The 21,893-nt window shown below is 23.6% G+C and overlaps 5 protein-coding genes across 11 annotated transcripts in view; 3 read left to right on the forward strand and 2 right to left on the reverse strand.

Annotated features, from left to right (window-relative positions):
* Positions 1-1,902: 1,902 nt before the first annotated feature.
* LOC726145 (ubiquitin-conjugating enzyme E2-22 kDa) lies at positions 1,903-4,738 on the reverse strand. 2 transcript variants are annotated; one of them, XM_016917677.1, is made up of 5 exons: positions 4,394-4,738; positions 3,138-3,290; positions 2,659-2,741; positions 2,415-2,578; positions 1,903-2,313 (listed from the first exon to the last, which is right to left on the reverse strand). In XM_016917677.1, the coding sequence occupies exons 1-5, from the start codon at positions 4,454-4,456 to the stop codon at positions 2,177-2,179; spliced, it is 600 nt and encodes a 199-aa protein (XP_016773166.1). In that variant the 5' UTR covers positions 4,457-4,738; the 3' UTR covers positions 1,903-2,176. The 2 variants fall into 2 exon arrangements, with proteins under 2 accessions (XP_016773166.1, XP_016773168.1); XM_016917679.2 differs by lacking the exon at positions 4,394-4,738 and adding an exon at positions 3,411-3,434 and having other exon boundaries at positions 1,927-2,313.
* Positions 3,720-12,995, forward strand: LOC551448 (ribose-phosphate pyrophosphokinase 1). 5 transcript variants are annotated; one of them, XM_016917662.2, is made up of 8 exons: positions 3,720-3,929; positions 5,361-5,568; positions 6,213-6,396; positions 7,485-7,556; positions 10,068-10,291; positions 10,366-10,699; positions 11,999-12,128; positions 12,270-12,995. In XM_016917662.2, exons 1-7 carry the CDS (start codon positions 3,866-3,868, stop codon positions 12,089-12,091), a joined length of 1,179 nt encoding a protein of 392 aa, XP_016773151.1. In that variant the 5' UTR covers positions 3,720-3,865; the 3' UTR covers positions 12,092-12,128; positions 12,270-12,995. The 5 variants fall into 5 exon arrangements, with proteins under 5 accessions (XP_016773151.1, XP_026295856.1, XP_016773156.1 ...); XM_026440071.1 differs by having other exon boundaries at positions 3,721-3,929; positions 11,999-12,633; XM_016917667.2 differs by lacking the exon at positions 7,485-7,556 and adding an exon at positions 8,932-8,955 and having other exon boundaries at positions 3,722-3,929; positions 11,999-12,633.
* Positions 12,826-15,524, reverse strand: LOC410665 (metallophosphoesterase domain-containing protein 1). Its single transcript, XM_394142.7, has 5 exons — positions 15,221-15,524; positions 14,899-15,043; positions 14,558-14,834; positions 14,265-14,491; positions 12,826-14,202 (listed from the first exon to the last, which is right to left on the reverse strand). Exons 1-5 carry the CDS (start codon positions 15,341-15,343, stop codon positions 14,075-14,077), a joined length of 900 nt encoding a protein of 299 aa, XP_394142.4. The 5' UTR covers positions 15,344-15,524; the 3' UTR covers positions 12,826-14,074.
* Positions 15,525-16,544: 1,020 nt separating this feature from the next.
* On the forward strand, positions 16,545-19,035 carry LOC408567 (probable medium-chain specific acyl-CoA dehydrogenase, mitochondrial). The gene is made up of 10 exons (XM_392111.7): positions 16,545-16,901; positions 17,105-17,177; positions 17,265-17,432; positions 17,537-17,637; positions 17,704-17,784; positions 17,869-17,999; positions 18,083-18,191; positions 18,299-18,439; positions 18,514-18,789; positions 18,878-19,035. The coding sequence occupies exons 1-10, from the start codon at positions 16,872-16,874 to the stop codon at positions 19,019-19,021; spliced, it is 1,254 nt and encodes a 417-aa protein (XP_392111.2). The 5' UTR covers positions 16,545-16,871; the 3' UTR covers positions 19,022-19,035.
* Positions 19,036-19,307: 272 nt separating this feature from the next.
* The window catches only part of LOC107964061 (cell wall integrity and stress response component 1), a 33,866-nt gene continuing 31,280 nt past the window's right edge, over positions 19,308-21,893 (forward strand). For both annotated transcript variants that reach the window (XM_016910851.2, XM_016910856.2), the window contains exons 1-2: positions 19,308-19,836; positions 20,614-21,690. In XM_016910851.2, coding sequence (XP_016766340.1) covers positions 21,363-21,690 — 328 coding nt within the window. In that variant the 5' untranslated portion in view covers positions 19,308-19,836; positions 20,614-21,362. The remainder of the gene's footprint in view (positions 19,837-20,613; positions 21,691-21,893) is intronic.

Raw genomic sequence — 21,893 nt, forward strand, 5'->3', positions numbered from 1 at the left:
ATATTTATAATGTAATAGATTATTATCAATGACATTATATATATATATATATATATATATATATATATATATATATATATATATATATATATATATGTATATATATATATTTTTTATTATTTTTTATGTTTGAACAATATTTGTTTGCATAAAATTATTCATGATAAAAATAAGTAAAAATATAAAACTTAATCTAGACTATTCTAAATGAAATAAACTTTCTTATTAATGACAATGCAAAAACTTTCCACTGATTTATACGACATGAATTATTTAAAAAAAAAAAAAAAAAATACTAAGAAGAAAATAAATTTTGATATTAACGTTACCCATCTAAAGATATATTTGTTTATTGCTATTGCATACATGCAATAAACGTTTTTTATGTAAATATATTTTTCTATCAATTTAATATTTGTAAGTTGTTTTGAACATTATTTCTGAACAATATTCTAATAGATTTGAATAGCAATATCATAAATACTATCATAAACTATGTTTATATTATATAATTAAATAATATAACAAATGATACAAAAAATTTATTAAACTTAAAATTATCGATATAATAAAATAAAAAATTTGTTTGTACTAGTAATTCCTATTGCTTTTTATTGAAAAATGTTATTTATTGTTAGTCTTAAAAATATTAAATTACATTTAAAGATATATAATGCTTTAATCGTAAATTAAATTAATGTATATTTATTTTCAAAGATTTGTCTTGAAATCAAATATAACAAATAGTATTCTAATCCACTGGTACATCTCTAATATATCCTATACAAAATTATTAGAAAATATAGAAAAGAATGTAAAAAAAAAATTAAAAATCTCTGTTTCAACGTGATGCATTAAGAAAAATATAAAATAATATATAAATTTTAAAGAAGATAACATGCTTCACGAGTAACCTTTTGAACAAGTTTCAAATGTATTCTATAATATGATTAGCTATTTTATCAGTGATTTGAGAATAATTATTTTCTCAAATTTTATAATTTATAAATTTTTTTAAGCAATTTTTCACAAACACAATTATAATCAATTTTATTAAATATTTTTAGTTAGATATAAATTACTTTAAATTTTTTTAAATTTCATAAGCTGGAAGTGTCGATTGAATCAATGCCATTTTTTGTATTGTTGATTTTTAAATGTTATTTAGAAACAAAATTTATTTTGTAACATTATTCTAATATATACGTAATATATGATAAATGTAATTTTTAACGTGGAATGTACATCTCCAGCTTCGAGTACAAAAAACTATGCATACATAAAAAAAAAATATTTATAAACGATATGATAAATATTATGAATCATTGAAAATATACCATATAACCCATCACCAAAAATGTACAGAATTTAAATATCAACGGTATAACATTTATGTTTATGATTCTTTTTACAAATTCCATTTAATATTAACAAGTTGATATCTATAATGTACAATCAGATACAATTAAGATAATATAGAAATAATAAGCCTCTTTATGGCTTAAAGAAATCTACAAAAATCTAATGACAAAAATATAAACTAATCATGGTTTTCATTTTAATATAAAAAACCATATACAAGATAGATATCGTTATATCATCAAAATGAAATAATGCTATTCTTTGCAAAAAATTTTTCAATAAAGAGCACAATATATATATACATACATACATATATATATATATATCATTTAAAGACAATTACATAAAGTGAAAGGAACATCTAAAAAAAAATTTAGAAGTATACAGTTATTTGTACAAAAAGATTTAATAATTGTTTATCATATAAAGCCATTTTTTAATGTTGAAACAAAAAAAAAGGATGATAAATGCTTTATGGCTTAAATAACAATTTTAAAATTTTAATAAACGTAAGATAAAAAATGATATATTTTTCATACAGCTTTTTAAAATTTGACTATTAAGTTGGACTTAACAGATTTTATTAATTACTGTTTTTTCATGCCTATTTTACACGTTAAATAAATGAGTATTATTTAGGGTTATTAAAATGAATTTTCTGTGAATCTTTTTGCCATTGAAATATTGTCGTTACAAGTGCTGAATTTGATTATGAAATTCCTATGGTATCGATAATTGAACATGGTGTTACAGAAGTTTTGTAATGACAAAATGAGCAGTGTTTTTATATGATGGATTAACTATACAGTTATCACTAACTGAAGAGCTGTTCAGTAGCGCGTTCCAAATCCCAATTATATGAAGATAAAGCAACTCTTGCGTTATGTTCTTCGATTCCCATATCTGTTAGTCGTCTTATTTTATCATCTAAATCAGGCATCTTTGCTGGTCCTATAATTATTTTATTTTTGCAATAATTAATAATTAATAATTTCAATATATAATAAGCAAAATCATAATGTTATGATTATAATTAGAAAATATATACTTACCACCTGCATACACATATGTCCAATGTTTGGCAGTTTGACGAAACATTTCTGGGTGCTCTTTATATTGCCTAGCCACTACTGCATCCTGTGGATCATCTGGTTCTGCTGCGGATAATAAAGCTTGTAATGATAGCAATACTGTGCGCAAAGTCATGGCAGCAGCCCTAAAATGCGATATTTAAAATATGAAATGTGACTTAAAATATTAAAATATTTTATTCTTATTAAATACATAATTACATACCATTGGTCTTTCAATATATCTAAACAAATAGCACCTGTTACTGAAGATATATTAGGATGCCATATTTTTGTTATGAATCGTACCTATAAAAGGAGAAAAAAAAATGTATATGATAAAATATAATAATTAAATGACGATAAATAATAAACATATTATATATATAAATATGTATATATTCTTTATATCTATAACTGATTCTTAATCATTTTTATAACATTTCATAACTAAATTTCTTAATTTATAAAATTGATATAATATATTTCTAATATTTTCAATATTTTCAATATTTTGCAATATTTTATATCAATTTAAATTATAATATTATGAAAAAAAAAGTTTCTATAAATATAAATACAAACAAGTTGGAAAGTGCTTTGTCATGCTTTAGGTTATATTGACTTTTCTTAACTTCGAATAAAAGAAAATTGATACTTTAATCATTAACATAATTTAATCGTATTGACTTACAAAGTGCTTACTTTAGGAGGATTGAAGGGATATGTCTCGGGAACTTTAATCTCGAGCACAAAATTACCTCCCTCGTATGGTGTATCTGGTGGACCCGCAATCTCACCTTTTAATTCGGTAAAACTGTCATTTACTAATTCAACTTTAATTGCACATTTTGCAACCTACAACAAAATTTAAATAAATTACAAAAAACAAATATATATATATATACATATATGATTTATAATCATTATATTACATTTATATTATCATTAAAATTTTTTCAAAATATATTTACTTACTTGAATGTGTCTACAATTTGCATGAAACAAAATTAATCTTACATTTTTTTTTTTAAATCTATAAACAAATGAATAATAAAAACACAAAAATCAATAACATGAAAGTATAATTGCAGGTAATTACATTGCAATTGCCTATTATGTATTAATATATAAAGAGTTATATAATTTTTTATATAAATTATAAAATATATAATGATTTTATTGAATAACAGATATAGAAATAGCATATAGAAAATAACATTGTAATGGCATATAAATGACTTTTTGAAAAGTGTATGTAAAATATAACCAATGACCTAATGACATTATCATCTGATATTGAAATGATGTAATATCGTATACTAATAATTTACCATATTGTTGCAATATAAAGATTGAGATATTCTGGTGTATTCTACTTCTCTATAAACATGTGGAAATAATGAAAACAGATATATTTGTGTGCATATAGAATGGATCTTTTAGAACAGAAGAACGAGCGAATATGTCAATGCTCACAGAAATTAATGACAAATGGTATGTATTATATTTCGATAAAATATTAATAAAAAAAATAATTTGTCAATGATTAGCGTCAAATACAAAACGGAAATGTATTATTCTATATAATTAAAATTGTATTTTAGTCCATTGAAATATCTGAAAAGTACAGAGAATTTATTTAGAATTATTTTTTTCTTAAGTAAAAATATTTAATAGAAATATTTTTACTGCGACAAAATATAAATGTTTAATTGGTGAATTTTAACGAGATTAAATGTTGATGACAGTCAAGAATACTATACAACAGGTGCCTATGCTTTGTTCGCGGTGATTTTATCAACCAATGAATTGCGGCATTTTTGTCACGCCACACATGAAATATTTTTGGAATAGTATAACATAACTGTTTGATATTGTTAAGCAATTTTAATATTTATATCTTGAATACAAAACAAATCATATTTTTTTAAAATTATACAAAATTATTATTCGCTTACCTCTTCGCTTCTTATAACCTCTTTAAATTCGCGTTGGATTCTCAGTGCCGCGATGTTCGCCATAGCTTCCGAATCGGTGAGAGTCAGTACACTGTCATCGTCATTCGAATAGTTTAACGAAGTTCGCTGAATGCGTCAACGTGCACAAATCTTTAAGGTAATAGTGATTGAGCTTACTCTCTCTTTCTATTTAAAAAAACGATCGTTCTAAATCGTGTTCTATACTAAAATCTCCGTTCACGGATACATCCAATTTATCATTTAATCACTGCCGGCGCCACATTGATGAGAAAAGTTGACTGTCACCTGCTCGTGTTCACCCTTTTGAATTTTGTCTACGTTCACGTCATTGCCCGTTATGGCGCCAATTTATAAATTGTTGGAAAAAATATGAATATAATGATTATAATTTAATTACTTTATGATTTATATCTGCCAACAAAGCATAATATTTAATATATCTTTGTATTCTCGATAAAACGTATTTAAAATCTAAATAAAAACGAACATCTATTGACAAGATATTTTGATTAAGGTTATAATTTAGAACATGATAAATATTAATTATATTTTAAATTTATTTTGAATGATATAAGAATAAGGAAAAATATAAATAAAAATATAAATCTTAAAATTAATTTTAAAACGTATAGCAATTTGAAATGTTATAAAATTAGCTGATTAAAATTTCTTTTAAATAAAGAATTAGATATAGAGGCGATCATATAATGATATAATATAATCAAAATATCGCCAATGATATTTCTAAATGCTATGTAATTTTTATATGTTTTTTATATTTGACTTTAATTTATTATTTTGTTAATAAAAAAAAAAATGTACGATAAGAAATACATTTACGCGGTTATAGGACTTAACACTGAATGGGCGGAGCATAATATTTACATCATATCCGGTTTTAAAAACGTTCTCTGATTGGATAATCTCTTTGTGGTTTCTGTTTTAGTGATGCCTGTGTCTCAGCCAGTGCGTGCCAAGAGTTTGTTACGCGCAAACTTGGAAAATTCTCGCGGGCGACTTTTGCAGAGCAGAATGCCAAACATTAAAGTCTTTAGTGGCACATCGCATCCAGATTTAGCTCAACGCATTGTTGATAGACTTGGTATTGACATTGGAAAAGTTGTCACGAAGAAATTTAGTAACCTCGAAACATGGTAATAATCGTATTCATCGCTATAACCACGTTATTGTCATTGCGTTAAACTAAAGTTCTGACCACGTGTCATCTAAAATTTCACATAATTCTTTCTATCGGATTTATCTTTCCATAAGGAAAAGAACATTTTTAATACGTTTATCTTAATCATTCCATATTTTCGTTGATTTATCAACCCTGCTAATGTACAAACAACCCTGTCGCGCAAGGCCGGTTCTCTCAAATATCATCAAACCGCGATATTTAAGTTGAAGGTCAACTAGTACAATTATTAATACACATTCTAATGAATTTTGACAATAACGTAACTATAAAAATATTACTATAAAGTAATTATAAAATATTATAACGTATAAGTATATGATAAGTATATGATTTTATTGCCATGTTATTGTTTATTCATATTTAGTGGTGTCATATTGTTGGTTCATACTATACTTTGCATTCATATTTATAAGTATTCTTTTAAATTCATTAATTTTTTATATAATGATATGTTTATGTATAATATATATTAATAAGATTATGATAATTATATTTCTTTCTTTTTTTCTTTTATTTTTTTTTTCCTTTTTTTTTTCTTTCTTTTTTTTTCTTTTTTTTTTTTTTTTTTTTTTTTTTTTTTTTTTATAATTTTATTAGTGTGGAAATAGGAGAATCTGTTCGTGGAGAAGATGTGTACATAGTACAAAGTGGAAGCGGAGAAGTAAATGACAACTTGATGGAACTGTTAATTATGATCAATGCTTGTAAAATTGCTTCTGCATCTCGAGTAACTGCTGTAATTCCGTGTTTCCCATATGCGAGACAAGATAAAAAGGATAAGGTAGGATATATTGATAAAATAATATTTATTTTATTTTTTTTAGCAATTGTAACATTATATACATAGAAATTATCAAATTAAAAAAAATAATGATGATTTTTAAAAAATCAATGAAATCAATTTATTTTATTTATATTATATTATATTAACATAAAAAAATATTTTATCTAGTTTTTCTTATTTTCTAATATTTTATTTCATTAAATAATGTATCTCTTATGATATATGTGTATATATATATATATATATACATACATATATATATATATAATTATCATATCTTATAAGCATATTTGTAAAGTTTATATCAAAATATTCCAATTTTTTAAAATTTTATATGATGATAAATATAATTTATATTGTATTTTGATTTTTGTTTTTATTTTATTTTTATTAATAATTAGATGGCTATTTCTGCTTATAATTATTTATTTATTATATTTATATATTTTCATTGTTTATTATTTTTGAAATTATAAGTTACTCGTATTATTAATATAAATTAATAGAATTAATTAATTAATATATTAATATGTACACATACATGCGCGCGCGCGTACACATATAGGACGCGCGCGCGCACACGCACACAAACAAATGAAGCATACAAAGTGTGGATATAAAATACTTATATAAAAAAAATAATTTAGAAAAACTATGCTTTGAATCTAATCTATTCTAAATATATAATATACATAATAATCATTTTATTGATGTATGCTGTCAATTAATATAATTAAATTGCTTTATATATGTAAATAAAGTAGATACTCCTGTAGGGAAGAAATGCTATATTTATAATTTCTATAAAATAATATAATATTCAAATTCCTAATTTAGCTTTGTATATATTTATCTTTTAATTAAATGTTTATTAAATGTTTATGTGCTTATTTCTCCCTATAAACAAGTTTGATATAATAATTATATTTTAAATAATTTATATAGTAAGTTATAATTTTAATCAAAATTATTTATTTTAAGTATTCTATACAACTAAAGTGCAAAGAAAAATGTGGTTGCCGCAATAAGGAAAGTATGGTTTGTTAAAGAAGAAGTTAAATTTTTTTTGTATCGTATCTTCACAGGGTGGTGATGGAGGTGACAAGACAAATTCTAAGAAACAAATTGTCATGAAGTCAAACGAGTGGAAATTCAGGGTAACTTGTAGCGGTCTTTTTTTTTTTATTCTATTTATTGTTTAATAGCTTTGTAACAGACCAAGGAAATAATATCATATCTGAAATGCAAAATGAATTTTCATCATCATACAAGATATGCTTATAAATTTTTGGCTTACATCATTGGGTTGTATCAAATGATATATTTGTTTTGTTTTTTGGAATTTATTATTTTATAGTTTCTTTAAAATCATAATTAATATAAATTGATATTAATTGTAAATTGATATATGAGACAAGAAAATGATTTAAAACTTTGGATATACGCTATAAATGTTTTAAATATTTAAATATTCACCATATAATAGATATATATAAAATATATATAATAAATATATAAGCAAAAATTTAATATATAAAATATAGAATATATAAAAAAATAATAATGTCTGAAAATTATATATATTTATTATTTAAAAAGTAATTTATATTTATAATAATATATATATATATATATGTATATATATATACATATATATATATATAATATAGCATGCATTTGAAAAATCTAAAATATATATTATATTTTAAAAGATCATTCATTTTATACATTTTATACATTTGGGATAACTTGAAAATACAAAATACATATTTCATGATATATATAGTATATACATTATTTAATAAAAATATTTATATTTCACACATAATTTGCATGAAATCATTTTACAAAAATACTAATTTTTATTTATATATATATATATATATATATATATATATATATATATATATATATGTATGTGTGTGTGTGTGTGTGTGTGTATGTATTTGCACACACACACACACATATATATGTGGTCTCGTTGCAAAATTATATTTCATGTAATATAAACGATATGAAAGTTCATATAATTTTGCAATAAATAATTAACAAAGCTGTAAACAACAAATATAACCGAAGTATTACGTTTAGTAATTATCAGAAGGTTATCAAAAGTTAGATAACCCGTATGAATGTTGCAAAATTAATATCAGAATTCATCGAGGGGGGCCTTTTATACATTCATATAATAATATTTACATCATTGTCTATTGAGAGAATGCAGCTTAATCTATTAAATCTTTTTTTGAAAAATTTATTAATATTTTTTTTAAATTTTTAATAATTGCCTATATCATAACATTTTAAAGAAATAAGCACAATAAAGGAATATTGATTTCATAAAAATTTAATCAATATTATAAGAAATATAATAAAAATTATTATTACGATTTAACTTTTAATAATCTTTATATATAGCATATTGTAGTATTCTATACCAATAATAAATTTAAATTATTGGTAATATAATTCTTGTTAAAAGATTGATATTTTACTCATTAAATTAAATTCTGAATAGTTGGGTATTTTCAGGATTTTGTGCTCGACCTCTCTACAGTGAGTATAAGAACAATAAAATTGTAATGTTTGTCGAGTGTAACGTTTGTATTTATAACTCGATAAACAAAATTCGATTTTTTAATATTATTCTTAATTTCTTAATTTCTTTTAAAATTATTTTTGTAGGACTAACAATACTTATAATTATTGCTATATATAGTACAAATAAATAATAATAATTGAATGAATGGAATTATCTGTGATCATAAAGCACATTGTTATTTGAATAAGAGGGCAAAATATTAATATAATAGTATTTTATATACATTCTTAATAATCTATATATACATAATGGGATATAAACTTATATGTTAAATGGGTACTAATTTAATTACTATTAATTTATAAAACTATTGTTGTTTAAATATACTAATCAAAAAGTGCCAATCTTATTAACGAAATAATGCTTTTGCAAGAAAAAATTGTGATTGTGTTGTTTTATCAATAGAATGTTATATCAAAGAATGACTTACAAAAAAAACAAATTTTTAAAATAATTAATGTTAAATTAGAGTTTTTAAAATTTATTAAGATAATCTAATTATAATTATCTTTTAGACCATAATGCATTTGTGTTTATTTAAAGAATATATTTATTAATAATATTTATACAATATCAAAATGTACATGATCATAATTCTAAAATTATAAAATTTATTTTGTCATTCTTTCAAATTTATTTAATTTATTATTATGCAAAATCAAGAAATCAAAATGCATTGTGTATTATAATTTAGTTTGAATTTTGCTTTACTTACATTTTCTTGTTGAGTCTAACTGGGGTGCATTTGCAACATATTGTTTTTGTTTTTATGTGTATATACACAAATACAATATATTTGTAACGAATATTTTAATATATACATAGCCATTGTATTCATATTTTGTCCCCTCTAAAGAATTAAATTTCTGTTGTGATATATATTTTTTACAAAAAAAATTTTACAAGTTAATATACTCCCCTATTTATTGACCTCGTATAGCTTTCTAAAATGTTTTCAAAATTTTAATGGCAATTTTTTTAAATTGCAGGATATTTCCAGTTGCAAATGGACTTGAGAGACTTGTGTAATTTTATAAAATTGAAATTAGTAATTTCTTTTTTTCAGAGTCGTGCACCTATTTCAGCAAAATTAGTAGCAAATATGCTATCGGTAGCAGGAGCTGATCATATTATTACAATGGATTTGCATGCTAGTCAAATACAGGGATTTTTTGATATTCCAGTTGACAATTTATTTGCTGAACCAGCTGTTTTAAAATGGATTAAAGAAAATATTATAGAATGGCGAAATAGCATTATTGTTTCGCCAGATGCTGGTGGTGCTAAAAGGTAATTCAAAATTAACATTAATATAAAATAAATATATGAATATATAGAATAAAATATGGAGATCATCTTAACAGGGTAACATCAATCGCTGATCGATTAAATGTTGAATTTGCTCTTATACATAAAGAAAGAAAAAAGGCGAATGAGGTTGCTAGTATGGTATTAGTTGGAGATGTAAAAGACAGAGTTGCTATTCTAGTAGATGATATGGCCGACACTTGTGGGACTATTTGTCATGCAGCAGAAAAACTTTTAGAAGCTGGAGCAACAAAAGTATATGCAATTTTAACACATGGCATTTTCAGTGGCCCAGCGATTAGTAGAATTAATAATGCCTGTTTTGAAGCTGTGGTAGTAACAAATACCATTCCTCAAGATGGTCATATGAAGGATTGTCCAAAAATACAGGTATAATAATAATTGTAACATATTATTTTATAATATATATAGTTACAAGATATATATTTATGCAATTAACATAAGCTATAATTTAAAAAAAAATGTTAAGATCATCCAATTAAAATTAAACTATACAATTTTGATACATATAATCTTTTTTTTAATTTATGATTTATTTTTTATTCTTTGTATAAAAAAAAAAAGATATTCAAAGTCAAAACATATTTTATTTATTTGCAAAATTTACCATATGAAAGATAAGAAAATGTAAATGTAAAAGGGAATTATTTTACATCTTTACTTATCTTTTATATATACTAAATTTTATGAAACTAAAATTAAAATATCTTTTACATGTTTTTGGATACAAGTTTTTTTATTATTTTAGAATTATATAGTTTGGTCCAGTCAATTTGAAATATAATATAATTTCAACGACATAACGATGTTTTTCAATATCAAATGGTATAAGTCAAATGTAAATAATAATAAAGATAAAGATGTATCTAAATAAAGAAAATGAGTTGAAAATATAAAGTGATATGTAGAAAGATTTATTTTTGAATGAATCGATATTAGAAAATTCATCGAGTATATGTATATGTATAATCTCATTTATTTTCAACTTGTGCGTGTATTAATTAAATAATATTAATTAGATAAAAAGATATAAACATTGAAATAAAATTAATTACATTTTTTTTATCATAAAATTTTTTTTTATCACTTTTATTTTATTCTATTATAATATATATATATATATATATATATATATATATATATATATATATATATATATAATAATAATAATAATATAATATAATATAATATAATTAAATATATACGTTTTCAACAATGATTTATTTAGGAATGAAACTCTATAAAAAAAAAAATTATATTTTCTTATGTATTTAGATTCTCTTCTGATTTTCATAAAAAATGATATTATTACTAGATTATGAATATGTTTATGCACTTAAATATTTTAAATGCATAATTTTATACATAAAATATTTTAATATAAAATCTATGGAATATAAATATAGATGTTTTGATTAAGATTATTACAAAAATGTGTAATAAAAAATATAAGATTCTATCTAAAAAAAAATTTAAATATAAGTTTTACAAATTTCTTTAAGATTATTTTAAAAATAATTATCATCAAGATATTTCGCTTTCAATATAATTTTATTTTTATTTTATTTCTAATATATCGTATCATTTAATAATCATATAGAAATAATCATATCATATATTTAAAAAAGATATTTATGTGAATATAATATTATATTTTTTTTGTTTTAGTGTATTGATGTATCAATGATGTTTGCTGAGGCTGTAAGGCGGACTCACAACGGTGAATCTGTATCGTACCTGTTTTCAAATGTACCGTATTAAATACAAATCTTCCTGATAATGTACTCGTTTAAATTATGTAAGAAGAATGTAATCTTTTTACATCCATTTACTGTTATTCTTAGTTTAGTTAAACTTATTTGTCTTAGGAGTAAATTTGGGATAAACACCAATATCCCGTTTTTAATTTGAAAACCATATGTATTTTTTTCTTTAATAGACGTGTGTAGGAGACATTAGATGCATACTATACTCTCCATTTTAAAAGAAAAGTAAGTTAATAAGTAATAGATGCAAACAGAAGCTTCGGAGTAAAATTTTTTAAAAATAATTAAATTTTCGTTAAATTGCCACTTCATATGCAGAATATATCCATATAGAATATATGATTATTCTATTCTTTTATAATTTAATTTGATTAATTATTACGGTATGAAATAACATTATATATGTGGCAATTATATGAGACTGGGGATAAAAAGTATTGTAATAAATGCAAACAGACATTCATACCATATGGCGATATAACTACGCCATAGAGGCATATTTCATTTTTTACCGTTATGTATAAAAATTTCCAATATGTAAGTACAATTTTTCAATTTATAATATTATGCGTTAAAGCAAATTAACTTTTTACTTTTTATCTGATATGATGTAGTATATCGTATATAAATTTACTACATTGTATACAACAGAAAAAAAGAAAAATCAAGAAGATATATTTTTTTCGATTATCTTTTACTACTACATTACAATTTTTAAAGAAAGGAAAAAAATATCGTCATTTATATGAACGTAATCCTATTATCGAAAATAATTATGCTCATTTCATAGAGGAAAGTGAATTTACAATTACTAAAGCTTTGGACCAATATTATATAATATTGAAAATATAAGTCAATATATAGATACAGCATTGTTTATATGCAAATTTTTCTCAATTTAAAAAAGTACTACTTGTTATAATAAATTGGATATTATAATAAATATTTTTAAAAAATGTAATTTGAATTTAAATGTTTTATTACTATGATAAAAATTATGTACATTTTACTATTAATATTATTTTATTATCGTACCATTAGTTCAAACGATTAAAGCATTTTTAGAAATATTTTATTTTCTTTAAAAATTATATCATTCGTAAAATGTAACTAAAATCTCAAATTATTCGATTGATTAAATATAAAGTTTTAATATATTGAATTTTCGTTACTAATTAGAACATATTGTTCTATTTCCTATATATTAAATTTTAATACTCAAATATTATTCTATATTGCACGTTATTATTAATGAATATTGTTTATTACATTAAAAATTACAAATAATCTATGAATTATGAATTAATTATTTACGATGTATATGTAATATACGATGTACACTGCGATATCAAATATTTTGCTGACAAAATAAATAATTAAAATTTTGTGTACACTCGACAAAAACATGACAAAGACGTATATAACTTAACTTATTATATTATATACAATAACTTAATAAAAATGAAATTATGTAATTTTCGTATAAAAAAATATACAGTATGCAGGAGTCTTGTAATATTTGAATACTTTGAAGTATTTTTAATTTCTTTAACATATTTGTAAAATAGTTTCTTAAAATAATATAACTAAAATTTCATAAGTACAAAAGTGTTCTATTTACATGTTATTTTATATGAATAAAATTAATGAATAATATTTTAAAAAATGATTATAATATTTTTACATTTGTAAAGATAAGTAAAGATAAACAAACTTGGTAATATTAAAAATTATTTTCAGCGTTTGTTAAGTATTTTAAAAAACTAGGCAATATTAATATCAATATCTGAGAATTATAATTTTTTTATATGTGATCTGCAATTTTCTAGAATAGTATTAAATATAAAAGATAATGTAATATGTAACAAAATTCATAAAAATATATACATAAATAAATTAATGTTTTTTTTATATATACTTGATTAATATGTTTGTATGTAAGAAATGTAATGAAATTTATTACTATATTTAATCTTTTTTATGATTTATAATGACCAGATGGTAATGTTATATCGAAGACTACTGGTGGATTACTTGGTAAATAATTTAAATCGCATGTTGATGCATTTACATATATTATTTTTCCATCGGTTGAGATACCATATCCTATAATATGATATACATATATAATTAATATGAAAGAAAAACGAACTAATTTAATGATATACCTTCGTGTATATGACCAAAAACATGGTACTTTGGTTTAACTCGATTTTGAACCGTAGAAAGTAATTCGACGCATCCAGCTCTTACACCGCTACAACACAAATCTCCATGTCCTACAGGTGGTGTATGTGTTACAAGAATATCTGTATCTGATGGTATCATTTCCCATTTTGAAAGACATGCTTCTCCACGAGGTACATTAAATGCCCATTTACAAAATTCTGGTTGCCTAAAATATAAAAAATTTTTAAAGAAATATGATATATAAAATATTTCTATAATGCAAAATATTCACCATGGAGTGCCATATATCTTTATTCCGTGTATTATAATTTCTGAATCTTCTAAATAAATACAATTTGTCAAATAATCTTTAATATTAGTAGTCTGTATTGCTTCTGCGAGAGTATCTTTGGACATTCCTAATGTAGGTATGTTATCAAGAATGCTGGTCCCTGTATGTTTTTGACGATTACCACTGGTTTGTAAAGAAAAGGGATGAGTAAATGTAGGATCAAAGCTAAGTTCATGATTACCAGCTATAACAATTTTATTTCTGTGTGGTAAATTACCTATAACAAAATAATTATTATTATATGCTAGATATAAATCTATAAAAAAAACATATCAAATTACCAATCCAATCATTAAAGTCTATAACTTCTTGTAAACTACCACATTTTGTAAAATCTCCAGCATGTATAAAGACATCTCCCATAGGTATATCAAATTTTATAAATGGTGTTAATGAATGAGTATCGCTCATACAAACAACACGAAGCTAAAATATTTAAACATTAATAAATTACAATAAATTATTTTTTCGTAAAATATAAATTCAATAAATTATTTATAAATTACAATAAATATCTAATATTGATTCTATAAAACAATTTTAGGTTAAATTCAACAAATATTTTTAATAAAAAAAAGCTAACAAATAATTTAAATGTTTTACCTTATCATTCGGCGCATCAGTTGTTGGAAGTTTAGTATTTATTTTAATAACTTTTTGCTGTTGTGATAATTCATGCCAAGCTGCCGTAGGATTGTTTGTCAATGGATGAATTTCTATCATCATGCTAAAAAGATTATGACAATTTCTTGTCAAATAATTTAAAAAAATAAAAAAAAAGATCTATTTTTTTAACTTCATTGTATCTTTCATAAAACAATATTAACTGGATTCAAAGAAAACTCTATACATCGAAGACTATAGATTTACACATGTATTACATATTTTGCTTGTTCTCGTTTACAAATTAAACATTTACATTTTATTATATACTTATAATGTTAATATTTTGTATAATTTTCTGCTTGTCAATTTGTGGAATTATATTTTAAATATATACAAATATAAATAATTAATTTAAATTCGATCAAATTTAAAATTTTCTTTAAGATATTTAAATAATGTAAATAATAATATGTAAATAATTAAAATTTATTTATACATATATATATATATATTTTATTAAGATTATTAAGATTCTATTATTATTATTATTATTTTTTCAATTATTATTATTTTTTCAATATCGATTACAATATTGATAAATATACGTGATGAAAATTATAATTTGTGCATTTCCGCATAAATAGATATTGGTAAATGATATTGATTTTGTAGATTAAAAAGATTTTGACGCAAACAGCGTATAAAATAAAAAATTGATTGAAAAAAGTTGAAAAAGAACTGTCTTTAATAATCGAATCATATTAAGAATTGTAATTTTATATCTTATATTATACATTGTGACAGAACAAATAAATAATTATAAATAATAATATCGTGCATATTTTATTTATTCGCAAAATTATTTAAAAGAATAATATTTAAATATTTTCATTTTTAAATAATCGAAAAAGCTGAATTTTTATTTGGCACCATATAATATATGATATCGAAGATCTGTTTTTAGTTTTTTTTTATAAATTTGATGTCAAAATTTGGTTTGATATCAAAATAGATTTGATATTAAAATCAATCTACAATGATAATATGGATAAAATTTTCTAGTTAAACTAGAAAATTTGTAGATATTTAGTATTATATTATAATATAATACAAAAAAATATATATAAAATATATTATTTAAATAATATAAATAAAATATACTATTTACTAGATTAATTATAGTGGAAAATAATAATTACATGTATAATTATGAAAACTTTATTGTTTTAAATTAGTTAAATTGAATAATTGAATAAGTGAAAGTGGTAGGGGAATTGAATTTTAGTATAAAGAAATAACGTTTCGTTGTTTTCGTCATTAGTCTAAGGTTCAAAAAGATTAGGAACAGTGATGATAAGTAATATTCTATTTTCGGTGTAATTATTAGCAAATATTTCTTTTCGATATATTTAACGATAACTTTAACGAATAAAATAAATTTTAGTTTTGTTAATAATCCACAAATTTTTATTTTTAATAATACATTTTATATATGAATATTAATATAAAATTTTTGTAAGAATTCTTAATAAAATCAACGTTTCATATATATAAAGTTTATAAATTTCAATATATTAAAAATTAAAAACGAAGTTATAAAAGAACGATTTTAAAATTGTACATATTATAAAGACAAAAAACTATCAAAATGTTTTCACGTTTCAATGTTTCAACGATGGTAAGTACTGTGTATTATGAAATTTTATACAAAAATAAATTATTTAAATAATGCTATATAAAAAAAATATAAAATCTAAATAATAAATTTAAATCTAAAAATATATAATCTGTTTTATTTATTTTATTTAATTAAATTATAAAATGTATAAATTATATTATACAATATAAAATATTAATAAATATATATTATATGTTCTCCAGATATTGAAAAGAATATCATATTCAATAAGGAAATTTACATCAAAATCTGATTATGCTGTAGGATATAACTTTGGTTAGTATAAAAAAAAAAAAATAAAATCATTTATAAAAATGAAAAATATATTTTTATTTGATATTTTATTTGATATTTTTATTTTAGAATTAAATGATATGCAAAGAGAAATACAAGAATTAGCACGTAAATTTACAAAAGAAGAAATTATTCCAGTAGCTGCAGAATATGATAAAAATGGAAAATATCCGTGGGATATTATTAAAAAAGCATGGAGTTTAGGCTTAGTACATAAGCATATTCCTAAATATTGTGGTATAATTATAGATTTATATGTTTAAAAAAAAAGAAAAAAATTTTTAAATTTTAAAATTTAAAGAAAAAATTATAAATGTAATATGTAAATTTATTATTCATAGGAGGTATGGAATTTAATAACTTTGACGGTTGTTTAATCACAGAGGAATTAGCTTATGGTTGTACAGGAATATTAACTGCATTAGATGGAACAGAATTAGGCGTAAGTTTGTTTTTATAATATTTTTATATTTGTATAAAATAATATTATTTAAATATTTCTTTAAAGGAAGCTCCTGTAATTGCATTTGGAAATAAAGAACAACATAAGAAATATCTTGGTAGACTTCTTGAAGAGCCAATTGTTGCTGTAATATAATGAAATTCATATGTATTAAATTTATATTTATAATAATATAATTTTTTTATAATTATTTTGTTATAAAATTTATAGGCATATTGTGTTACCGAACCTGGAGCTGGATCAGATGTAGCAAATATTAAAACAAAAGCTGAAAAAAAAGGAAATGAATGGATCATTAATGGAACAAAAATGTGGATAACAAATGGAGGTGTTGCCAATTGGTATATTGAATTTATTATTAATTTAATTATTATTAAATTAATTTAATATATAGAATATAAAAAATTATTGTTGTATTGCATAGGTATTTTTTATTAGCGAGAACAAATCCTGATCCGAAAGCTCCTACTAATAAAGCTTTCACAGCTTTTATTGTTGAGCGTGAAAGTGAAGGTTTAACACCTGGTCGAAAAGTAAATTTTTATATTACTAAATTAAATTATTATCGAATTTTATATTAAATTATTTTATCCTATAAATTTTTTATTAACTATTATAAATTTTTTTTATATTAAAACAGGAAATAAATATGGGTCAAAGAGCTTCCGATACTCGAATGATAACGTTTGAAGACGTTCGTGTTCCAGAAGAAAATGTTTTGGGCAAAGAAGGAGAGGGATTTAAGATTGCTATGAAAACCTTTGATAAAACCAGACCATCGGTGAAAACACTTTTAAAAAGAGACTAAATTGAAATTGAAAATTGAGATATTATTTTTCATTTTTTTTTTTATAGGTAGCAGCTGGAGCAGTTGGTTTAGCCCAAAGAGCTTTAGATGAAGCTTTGAAATATGCAACGGAACGTAAAACATTTGATACGATAATAGCAGGACATCAAGCCATAGCATTTATGCTTGCAGACATGTCGATTGGTATCGAAACTGCTAGACTTGCATGGATGAAAGCAGCTTGGGCTTCCGATCATCAACTTCCAACAACTACATTTCTTGCCAGTATTGCAAAATGTTATGGTGGTGATATAGCTAATAAATGTGCAACAGATGCTGTCCAAGTACATAATTATTATTTAATATATATTTATTTTTCTTAAAAATATATATTTCCTTGAAATAATTATATATATATGAAATTTTTTACAGATTTTTGGTGGTGCTGGATTTAATACCGAATATCCTGTAGAAAAATTAATGCGGGATGCAAAGATTTATCAAATTTATGAAGGCACTGCGCAAATTCAGAGACTTATAATCTCACGTTATTTAATTAATCAAAAGAAAATATAGTTTTTCCAATGATATTTTAATTTTATTTTTATTTAAATTTCTACAAAAATATTTGAATTATGAATATTATGAATTATTTATATATATACATAATGATAGGAAGAAATTTTTTATACTGTGAATTTCCTTGTTGAAATAACTCTTTTTTATAAAATATATATATTTTATATAATGTTATAATGTTATAATATATTTTATTATTAAAAATTATAAAAAAAATTATTAAGCTTGGTATTTGTATTATTACTTTTGAACATATTTATTATATATATATCTCATCATAGTAAAACAAAGAGGAAAGAAAGAATAATTTTATGTTTCGTATTTCGCGCTAGTCGATTTTAGATAGCGCTGCAAACGCTACTCGAAAGCGTTAGTCAAGTGTATTGTACAATGAAAAGGGATTACATTGCATTATGTCCGTCAGGTCATAGTTTTTACACAGTTATATTTGGTGAAGTCGTGCGTGGCGAGTTATGCAACATTTGGTGTAAAAGCGCCCCATAATAAGACGTTCAGATATTGTGACATCTGACCTACTTAGACGGTATGGTTGTATTTATAAGACAGTGGTAAATTGACAACATTTATAACACGAAAAACGCATTTGACAGCTTTTCAATTTGTAGATTTTAACTACTTGCAAACATCAAAGAACTAGGAAATCTTTCGGAAATTGCGTCTTTCCGTGATACATTATTGGAACACAGTGCCGTGGCTAGTAATTTCTGGTACCCATATAAAACTTGGTTCAATACGTTTCTTCTTTCAAATTACTTTCCCTTTTATTATTATTCAATATGGTACAAATAAAAGTAAATGATCATAAAATTATTTTATTATTATTTAAGATTTGATATTTAACTTTATTAAAAAAATTTGGCCAAACTTTTCTTATATTATACAGTATTTACGAAATCGGAATAGTTAATATTTTCCCTTTCGTTATCCACTGCCGTGCCTATATATTATAAAATTGGGTAGAATGATTGATTCTTATGAAACTATGATATATCATAATATCATAATACGAACGAAATATTTTTTAAATATAATTTTAAAATAAATAATTTTTTTTTAATTTCTGGAATATAATAAATTTATATAAAATTATAAAATATTAAGTGTATTTTTTGAATTTTGTTAAAAATTATAATTATAAATTTTTAAAACATTTAATCGTTAATAATTCGATAAAATATATATAAAGATAAAATAGAATTAAAAAAAAATCAAAAATAATATTTTCGTTGTAATGTAAAGATATACAGTCTGTGTCATCCAAAATTGATCAAGATAGTTTAATATTAATTAATACGTAGAACAAGAAGAAAATATATAAAAAATTTATATTTTACAAGTTTAAATTTTATGCATATATGTATATATTTTATGTGTATGTGTATACATAGATATATATATATATATACACACATATATATATATATGTACATATATATACATACACACACACACACACACACACACACACACACACACACACACACACACACATATATATAAATAAAATTATATCGATAAAGTTATATCGATAACTTGAATTTATTGTTTACTTTGATTCAAATATTTAGAATTCATTTATGTTACATCAAAGTTCAAGAAAAAATTGTAAAAAAACATAATATTAATAAATGTCGTATAGCAATGGCAAAAATTGCAAGATGGATAGCGAAAAATATAATTTCGATGAACGATAATGCGGATAACGCGAACCGGCAACGGGTACCGGCATTGAACACACGGCCCTGGAACTCGTGCTGTCAGAGCGCAACGGTGCGCCGGACGCTCGCTTGACTAAGGGAGTGCCCGTCCCGATGCAAAGTGTAAGTGAAGTGGCCTACAGACCTACATTTGTCTAACGTTCGATTTTTTTCGAGTCGGCAGACAGGAGGTTAATAATCCGCGCGGGGCTTATTTTTCCGCGGGCGTGTGTGATGTCGCTGTTGTGTGATATACTGATGTTTGGTTGAAAGAGACGGTGTAGTTTCGGTACGCTCAGACGGCGCTGGCCGGCGCGGGGAGCGTAGTAGTAAAAAGAGAGGAGGATAGCAAGAGTGTGCGCACACAAAGAGGAAGAGAGAAAGACAGAGAAAGAAGATATCAGGCAAGAATAAAGGAAAGAGAGAGAAAGAAGAAATAAGAGCGAGTGCGCGTTCTCCTGTTGGCTAGATAGAGAGAAAAGAAGTGAGACAGACAGATAGATAGACGGGGGTTAGAAAGAGAGCGAGGGCACGTAAGAGAGTGTAAGTGTTTCGAAAGAAGTGCGTGCGCTCGAGGACGACGTGCAGGAGGAGGGACCCCCGTCTGTCTGTCTGCTGGAATGCACGAGGGCCGAATGGCTACGGGGACAGGGGAAGGTGGGGGCCATACGGCCCTCGAGAACACCACTGCGACGGCCCTTACGGAATCATCGTCATCCTCTTCCTCCTCTTCCTCCTCTTCCTCCTCTTCCTCCTCCTCCTCCTCTTCATCCTCGGTACCAACTATCCTGACAGAAAACAACACGGCGATTAATCTGCCTTTGACTGAATCTGAACAAGAAACCCTTCATCAAGTACAACAGCATCAGGCTCAACAACAGCAGCAACAAACACATTCGCAATCATCGGTCAATTTGGTCACCGATCTGCAAACAAACGATACATCAGGTAATCTCAACGATTCATTTCTATGTTCTTGAGTTCTTTGTTGGCGCACATACCGTTTGCCAAACTCTTTTCCTCTTTCTCTCGCTGCTTTGTCTTCTTTCCCATGCTTCACTCTTACTCTTTACTTTTTTCTCTTTCTTGCTTCCGCTTTCGCTTTCAATCGGCTTCCTCTCACTTTGTGCGTGCTGTCTTTTCTACCTTCT

Source organism: Apis mellifera, linkage group LG1 (assembly GCF_003254395.2).
Source record: "Apis mellifera strain DH4 linkage group LG1, Amel_HAv3.1, whole genome shotgun sequence".
Classification (NCBI taxonomy): domain Eukaryota; kingdom Metazoa; phylum Arthropoda; class Insecta; order Hymenoptera; family Apidae; genus Apis; species Apis mellifera.